Consider the following 9163-nt stretch of genomic DNA (forward strand, 5'->3'; position numbering starts at 1 on the left):
TAAAGCCCAGCTAACCTTGGAAATACTCGACAATACTCTCTCTCTATCTCTCTCTCTCTCTCTCTCTCTCTCCGTGTAAAGCTCTTAGGGCCTTCTTGCGGCTCCATGACAAACACCATGGCAGAAGTTCTGAGTGAGGAACAGGTTGTCGAGTTTAAAGAAGCTTTTGGTCTGTTTGACGGAGATGGAGATGGTGAGCATTTCTTCCTTATACTAATGGGTCTATCTTATTTGCTTATAATTTGCAGTACTTATTGGTTCAAATGCAAGGATATAATTCTTTTTTTTCAAGAATACATACATACATACATACATACATATATATATTCATGTGTGCTCGAACATTTGATTGCACAGGTTGCATTACTCTTGAAGAATTGGCGACTGTTATCCGGTCATTGGATCAAAATCCAACGGAGGAGGAGCTTCAGGACATGCTAAGCGAAGTTGACGCTGATGGAAATGGGACCATAGAGTTTGCAGAGTTCTTGAACCTAATGGTCAAGAAGATGAAGGTAAAGGATAAAGTAATTACCTTAACTATCAAAGCATATGCACTCATTTAACCAGACACATTATTAATTTATCGTGAAAAAAAAAAATGGTGATCGATCATCAAAATTGTTCATTTTTGTGAGTTTATTCTATATGCTTGCCAATGCACCCTAACTTAGAAAATAATAATAATAAAGTTTTCCCATCATACGATAATACTCGATGGACGATGAAGATAAGTGAATAACAACATTTCTTCTCTAACCTGAAGATTGATATGTTTGGAATTGCTGTTTTTATAGGAGACTGATGCAGAGGAGGAGCTTAAAGAAGCCTTCAAAGTATTTGACAAGGACCAAAATGGGTTTATATCAGCTAGTGAGGTACAGTTAACAAATTAAGGGAACGAAAAGTATCATGATCATTGATCATGAGTACTGAAAGTGAAAACCTTTTTGCCGTGTATTAATTCCATGTGTTGACCTCGACAAAATATTTAAGATATCTGGTATGCATATATATATAATACGTACGTACAGCTATGTCCCAAAACACAAGTATCACGATGAAAGACGTGTCTTCATTTTTTTTCTTAACACATAATATTCCTATTACAATATGTTTCGCTGGAAAAATGTTATTTTTCGTGGGAAAAAATATTAGCGAAGGTGAGCTGAATTCTACCAGGATAATATTTCTGGGATCACCGACAGCCGACAGGGATTTTTACGTCTCGGTCATGAAATAATTACAACGTTAAAATGTGTTACAAGCATTTCACACTACGTTCCTCCTAGTTTAGATTATTAATAATTTATTTAATTACGTGGGTATTATCTTAATCATGACAGTCTACCATCTTGTACATTTTCTGCATGCAAATTCGCAGTAGACATCCAGGCAATGTATCTATACATGCATGACATCATGACTATTCTCCCTGTTTCGATCGGTGCAGTTGAGGCATGTAATGATCAATCTTGGTGAAAAGCTGACGGATGAAGAGGTGCAACAAATGATCAGAGAGGCAGACCTAGATGGTGATGGACAGGTCAACTACGAAGAATTTGTCAAAATGATGATGGCCATCGGATAACCAATTACGTACTCGATCGACGGACAAAATGGTCGATTGAAGAAATTTCTTATTCAAATTCATTATTTTCCAACCTTGTTTCCCGCCAAAAATAAGTGTGCATGTTTAATTAATTACTTCTCGTGTTTAATTTGTTGTAGTTGTTGATGAATTATAAGTATGTACGTCATGAATTACCAAAATTACCAAAATCTAGATTCTATTCTTTGTTTTCTTGTTGAATATTTTATTACGTGTGATTCAGATCATCACGTTGAAAAAATGGCAAATATAAATTAATTTTGTTTAAATTTTCTTTATCCTCCAACTCATAGGAGGTGTGCTGATGTGAAATTTCTCCAACTTTTAAGTTCCAAGGTTTGACTTTGACCGATAATTAATGGTTGGGAGATGTGTATCATGCATACTTGACATATATGTAAGGAGAATAAAGAGTCCTGCTATCCGTACTATCAAAATACGTGGTCTTGGATGCATACTAACGTGGCAGTGATGTCATTGTTACCTTTAAAAAAATAACCTTTTTAGTTTGAAATTTCTGTCTAGCCGATTATTTTCTTTGTGACAACAAAACCCTAGGATATAATCTGAGTCTTCTGTCTGGTATGGATTTTATCTAGTTTTTAATTTCTCCAATTGGTTTGGTGTGGATTTTCTCTAACTTTAGATTTCTCAAGCTCTATCTCAGATCTATTATAGGTATGTGTTTATTTCTCCCACCTACCCATAACCACTTAAGCCTGTGACCCAATCTGAATAAATCGGGTTTATGTTTGACTCAAATCGAATGAACATAAGGAACCAAATCGACCTAATCTAATCCGAACAAAATAGAAATGGGTCGAATCGTTATGACCCAACCTTTAAAGAGGAGTCTTCTAGATTCTTTCTCGAGGAACCAGATCGTTGCCCTTTAAACAAACATCCAATTGCTTTTCTTTGCTGACACAAAACGAGCAACCGGATCGTTGCCCTGCGGTCAAGGCCAGCCCCGCCCCACCCCACCCCTACAAGTTTCTCTGATGGCAAGAGGTTATGACTCTTCACAGCTTACGTCGTCACGGTTGACACCTGCTGATGTCCCGCAAGCCCAAACGGTAGCGTTGGAACAAATTTGTAAGCCTCTACCTCTCGACTGGAAAAAAGCTCATCATTTTTTGCTTCTCTTTTGGTTTCAAGGCTCAGATCCAGCAAACTCCATTTCTCTCTCTCTTCGTGTGTTTTTTTCACTCTATTATAGTAAGAAGCCTAGTCTACACTTCAATTTAGTCCTTCATGTTGAATTATTCACTTTGAAAAAGAAAACCCAAAACTTTTTCTTCACTATTTTCTATTTTGTTGCGTTTTCCTTTTTGTGAATTTCATCTTTTTGTTCAAGCTTGCCGATGTTGCGTGTGAATTTGGTGCTCATATCGGGCAAGACGGCCTGATCGAGTTCTTCAAACTCCACGGTGCTATTGCCGTTGGCGTTCACGTTGGCCAGAAGGATGTGGAGCTGGTTGCTGGAGTGCTTGAGGCTAAGGCGAAGAAATCTGAGTGGGCAGTTACTAGCAAGGGTTTAATATTGAGTATGCTTTTATACTCTTGGACGGGTTGACATAAATTATTTAAACCGGTTGTTAGTCGGGCTGGAGACCCGCTCAAATAAGTATCCGATAAATTCGGGTCGGGTGGGTTCATAGTAATCGGGTTGGGTGGGTGTTTGGGTCAGATGCACACTCCTACAACCACCCCTCTTAGATCCTGATTTAATGTCTCATTTCTTGTTTAGCACTTGACCCAACTTTCGCAGTTGATTGATATCAAAATTAATTTAAATCATATTACTAAAATTTTCTTCCCCTTCTGTGATGTCTCATTTGGTTATATTAATTTCATGGTCTGATTCCAAGTTTACTGTTGTCATATTTATCTTCTGTAATCATCAATAATTATCCAAGTTGGTATTCATGACTTCTTACAGAAGAATTTATTCCTTGGAAAGCTCTTTCTAGAAGAATTAGTCTCATCCACCATTTTGTGAAGAGAAAGCATTGCCCAGAGAATAGGAAAAAAAAAAAAAAAATTACTCAGAGACTAGGATTTGAGAAATGCTAGAAGACGCGTAGAGGAACGGAAAAAGCCTCTAACTTTTTGCTCCAACCGTTTAAATGGACTTTGCCCCACCAAGAGAAAAAGCAAGGGTTTGACAGAGGGGATATTTTTGCCCACTGGAGTAAAACCTGTAGATTTCTAAGATGGAAGAAGCAAGAGAGTTATGGTTCTAGCCTCTTTTTTTCTTTTTAATAAAAGGCTAACGAGACGGTCACACCTATCTATTGCCATGTTAGTGCGTAAAAGACTCGTTTTTTGTTTGTAAGTATAGCATTTTCTAAAAAATAATGTTACATATATTAATTGTAAAATTTGTAAATTGTAAAGTATGTAATTATTATAAAATCATTTAAAAATATATAATTAAAAATTAATTTATTTATACGAATCTTATATTTATTTATTCTTTTAAAATAATTATGGAACGGTGGCTAATTATCGACTACAATTATCCCTTTCTCATGTGAGAAATTTGATGATCACGAAACTTTATTGTGAAGGAGATGGATTCGGCTGTCTCTTTCATATTAGCCTTTTTTTTTTCATATTAGTCCTTCCTATTCATGGCCAATGTAGAAGTCCATTTTCGCAAATCTGCAAAACCGCGTTGAATATGATTGGCTTTCTTCTTGAATGATGCATGGCCAGGCGTAAGAAAGGATGAATCTCTAGACACCATTTATCGTCGACCAGTGAAAAATTGCTGGCAAACGTCGAATCTCCTGAAAACTATTCATTTAATATAAAATATAAAATAATTCAATTACTTTTTTAAAAGACTTGATTAGATTAATATATATAAGAAATATATATCGCGTACAACATTTCATGAAATATTCAAGATCAAGCTACGACAAACACCAATCCTAAACATACATGATGATGAGTATTAAATTAAAAAGGAAAATACTCTAGAAAAAAAGAGATTATACAAAATAATCTTACAAATTAACGTGACTTGATGTAGTTCGTTAGATTATAAATTTATTTTTATTATAAAGTAGATCTAATAGATCAGATAAATAACATCAATTTGTGTGATTATTTTTATATAAATTTTTTGTAGATGTAGCAATACTCCTTTAAAAAAAATTGCTACCTTTATTGTCAAATTCTCATATCTATCATCAGAAGGTGTAAATAAAATCATGAAATTAAAATAGATTTTTGGGTCTCTATCCCTTCATGATCATGAAGAAGGGATAGAGACCCAAAAATATCTACCATGATCATTGATCACATGCATGTAAGAGTTTTTTGCCCAAAAATTAACAGCTCCTCTAGTTAAGGTAGTGTCTCCAATGCATGGGGTTCCGATCCATCGTTGAAAGATGTTAACATGTGTGGCCCTAATGGCTTTAATTAAGGTGGAATTACTTAATATTTCAGGCTTACTGGCCAGGATACGTACAAATTAATTACTCATGATCTATTCCATGTACTCACAAGGTGATTTTTCTTTAAATCCCAATAATTGAACGGAATCAAATTTCTAAGTTTTTTCTATTGTTTTATTTTGTTGTTGTATTGTGTTGTATGGATGCATGGGGTAAATGGGGAAATCCTCACCGCTCCCTTTCATGAGCAATTTTCCCAATAATTCTTTATTATAGATGATCTTGCCATCCTAATTGGTTATATTTGTTGACGTGATACACATGTCAAATATTGTTTAAATGACAGTCATATACAATAATAAAATGATAATAATAAAATTTAAGGTTAAAAAAACATTATTTTTCATTTTTGTCTATGCATGTTTGGGAGTTGTGGTGGGTTGAGTTAAGATGATTTGTGAGTAGTAGTGAGATATTTGAGTTGAGATGAGATAAATTAAATGATTTGAGTAATATTTTATAGAGGTTGGGGAAATGAGAGAAAAATTTGAATAAAAATATTATAAATTAAAATATTGTTATAATATATTTTTTTAATATAATTTTTATTTTGGTATTTGAAAAAGTTGAATTGTTTTTTGTATTTTGTTTAGAAATTTAGAAAAATTGTAATAATTAGGTAATGATTAGATGAAAAATTTGAATATTTGAAATTGAAAATTATATTTATATTTGTAGCGTTTGGATGTTAAGATGAGATGAGATAAGATAGAAATATATCTCTATCCGTCCATCCAAACCAGGCATGAATCTATGGGTCGTTAGGTTGTTAAGGCCATTTTAGACGTTGAGATGTCACAAGAGATTGTATATATTCGGGGGTCTAGAACTTCAAAAGTGTTGACACTGTCTGCCATGAAAAGTCTCATAAAACATAATTTTAGAGGGACGCCGGTTTCGTGAATTGTTGTCATTGATTCCATGGAGGAAGGAAATCAAAAAAAGGTACGTACCGCTTTTTGTACCTTTTTTTGGTGGTGAAGAGATTGGTAAGCCAAGTTTTTGAAACAACGTCAATAACCAAATTGTTTCAAATGCTGCATTTGCAAGGGCTCTATACTCCGCTTCAGTGGATGATCTTGCAATGGCCCATTGTTTTTCTAAACTCCAAGAAATCAAATTTGGACCAAGGAAGTATATATAGATAGACGTTAAGCTTCTATAATCATAGTTTTCGGCCAAACCAACATCGGTGTAGGTGGTTATGGTTGAGCTGGAGCTTTTACGGATATGAATACCATGAAAAATTGTCTGCTTCAAATATCGTAGGAGTCTTTTTGCCACTTTCCAATGCGTAGCAGTGGGCTTATGCATAAATTGTGAGAGTTTGTTGATAGCAAATGATATGTTTACGCATGTAAAAGAGAGGTATTGAAGTTTACCTATGACACGCCTAAATTATGTGTAGCCTACAGATAAAGTGCCGTCAATAAGTGTGAGAGCCGTTGTTGTGGACAAAGGAGTAGACACCTCTTTTGCACCGAACATGTTTGTTTTTGAGAGGATGTCATGAATATATTTGTGCTAAGACAAAAAAAGGCCAGTTGTGGTAGGAATGACTTCCATGCCGAAAAAAAAATGAAGGTGCCCCATGTCCTTTATAGAGAAAGAGACTCCAAATTGATCAATGATTGAACACACAAAGTTATTTTCACTGCTGATTATGACCAAATCATCTACATAAACTAGCAAGAAGCATAAAACAAAACTAGATTTATAGATAAATAAAGAGCTATCTGCTTTTGAATTTTCAAACCCAAGCTCCAATGTTATTTTATTTTTTTTTAAAGTAGAGTACCATTCCCTTGGAGCTTGTTTAAGACCATAAATGGTCTTTTGTAACCTACAAACATGGTTAGGTTTTGACAAATCTTTGAAACCCGGTAGTTGACTCATATACACAGTTTCATGCAATTTTCCATACAAAAACACATTGTTAACATCGAGTTGTCTTAAGGACCACCCTCGCATCATAGAGATTGTTAGAACAGTTCTTATAGTTGCCAGTTTTACAACCAGACTAAATATCTCCTTGTAATCCAACCCAGGTCTCTGATTAAAACTTTTGGCAACAAGTCTCGCATTGAACCTATCAACAGACCCGTTTGATTTTCTTTTGACCATAAACACTCATTTGCAACCCACTGGTTTACAGTGGGGTAGTGGGAGAACCAATTCCCACGTGTTATGTCTCATTGGAGCTGTTAGCTCATCAGACATGGCACTCCTCCATTTCGGGTCATGAATTGCTTGGCTCACATATGTGGGTTCAATGGCAGGTGGAATGAGGTGTTTTGTGACAGAATGTATTTGATTTGGCTTGTAGATGTTGTTCATCGAACGGGTGGTCATTGAGTGGGTGCGAGGTAGGTCATTTTGTGGTTGGTTTTATACGGGCTCAGGGAGAGATTTAGGTTGGATGGTTTGCATTTGGGATAGGAAATTTGTGGGATTAATGGATTCTTGCATAGATTGAGAATTTTCGGCGAATGAGTTTGTGCTCGAAGTGAAATGCTGAAAATTAGGTAAAGGAGTTAATGAGAAATTGGGGGAAATACCTGAAGATGATGTGGAAGTAGGTGCATGATCCATTCACATTGGTGGTGGCTGCGACATTTGAAGCGACACGATGGGTGACGACGACATTGCAGATGGATTGCCGAGTTGAGTTTTAGATGAAGTAGAGAATGGTGTTTGAGTTTCGTGGAATAGAACATGCTATGAGAGATAAAGTCTTTTGGTTTGTAAGTCCATGCACCGATACACACTCTGAGTTTGAGAGTAGCCCAAAAACACACATGGACTTACTTTGGGCTGGAGTTTATGAGAAATGCCAAAATGAAAGTGGTAGTTCGGCATCTTTTAAAAGAGTGAGTCTTGTTTTGACAAGATGACGATTGCGGTGTTCGGCAACCCCATTTTGTTGGGGAGTGTGAGGAGCGGTGGTATATTGGCTAATTCCATGGATTAAAAAATAATTTTTAAGAGTCACAAACTCACCACCATTGTTAGAGTAAACACTTTTTATTTTGGCTTGAAATCTTGTTTCAACAAGATGTTTAACCTGAGGAAATATGCTACTTACGCTTGACTTGGTTGCCATAGGGTAGAACCACATGTATTTAGTAAAATAATCAACCAAATTTAGGTAATAGCGTGGCCCATTAAGACCAACAATATGTGAAGGACCCCAAACATCGGTGTAAATGAGATCAAGTGGTGCATGGCTTTGGAGATTAGTTGAATGAAAAGGTTGTTGATGTGCTTTATTAATAGAACACGAAGTACAAGGATTTGAGACTTCATGTTCTTTTTTTATTGGAGGAAAAAATACATTAACAAGATGATTTACTATTTTTTGAGATGGATGTCCAAGCCATTTGTGCCACCCATCAATCGACGTCCTCTTATGCACATTTGCAACCATATTTGGGGATGAGCCCACCAATGAGTTTGAAAGTGTGTAAACACCATTTTCACATGCCCCTTTGAGAAGTATCGCCTCGGTGATTTGATCCATAACAAGAAAGTAAGAGGGTGAAATTCAATAAAAACACGAATTTGGGTAATAAAGTGATGGATAGAAATTAAATTTTTTCGAATACTTGGAAAATAAAGTGTATCATTTAATTGAAAGGTACGTGTGGGGGAATGAAATACCAAACAACCAATGTGTGAGATATGCAGACCTGAACCATCACCGATAACAACTTCATTTGTGCCATCATATTCCAAGTGGACGATAGACTCGCCAAGTCACCTGTAATATTATGAGAGGCAGCGGAATTAATTAACCATTTGGTATCCTTTTGATGAGAGGTTGAGGCACAATTGGTAGTGGGCTTTGAAAAATGCACTCTCGGACACTGTTTGGCAACATGACCCAATTGGTCACACAGCTGACACTTGGGTTGATAATGGTGTTGGCCTGTGGGCTTCCCTCCATTATTGGATTGCTTCCTGTTGTCTCTCGGACCAATTTGGTTTTTATTGCCATGCTACTTATTGAAGCCTCAAGAAGCATTGTTGCAATTTGAATGATTCGCACCAGAGCGATTGCTACCAGATCGACTTGAGTAGT

The 9163-nt window shown here is 36.0% G+C and overlaps 1 protein-coding gene across 1 annotated transcript; it reads left to right on the forward strand.

Moving 5' to 3' along the window:
- Positions 1–1836, forward strand: LOC122295096 (calmodulin-like). The gene is made up of 4 exons (XM_043104146.1): positions 1–193; positions 358–515; positions 798–878; positions 1454–1836. The coding sequence occupies exons 1-4, from the start codon at positions 106–108 to the stop codon at positions 1589–1591; spliced, it is 465 nt and encodes a 154-aa protein (XP_042960080.1). The 5' UTR covers positions 1–105; the 3' UTR covers positions 1592–1836.
- The last annotated feature ends 7327 nt before the right edge of the window (positions 1837–9163 follow it).

Source organism: Carya illinoinensis, chromosome 2, assembly GCF_018687715.1.
Source record: "Carya illinoinensis cultivar Pawnee chromosome 2, C.illinoinensisPawnee_v1, whole genome shotgun sequence".
Taxonomy (NCBI): Eukaryota; Viridiplantae; Streptophyta; class Magnoliopsida; order Fagales; family Juglandaceae; genus Carya; species Carya illinoinensis.

What these genes read in the sequence shown, in the direction of transcription:
- LOC122295096 (XM_043104146.1), top strand. Translation starts at nt 106, where the DNA reads ATGACAAACACCATGGCAGAAGTTCTGAGTGAGGAACAGGTTGTCGAG. An exon ending in TAATGGTCAAGAAGATGAAG is followed by an intron (nt 516 to 797) that starts GTAAAGGATAAA and finishes CTGTTTTTATAG; the next exon opens with GAGACTGATGCAGAGGAGGA. An exon ending in GGTTTATATCAGCTAGTGAG is followed by an intron (nt 879 to 1,453) that starts GTACAGTTAACA and finishes CGATCGGTGCAG; the next exon opens with TTGAGGCATGTAATGATCAA.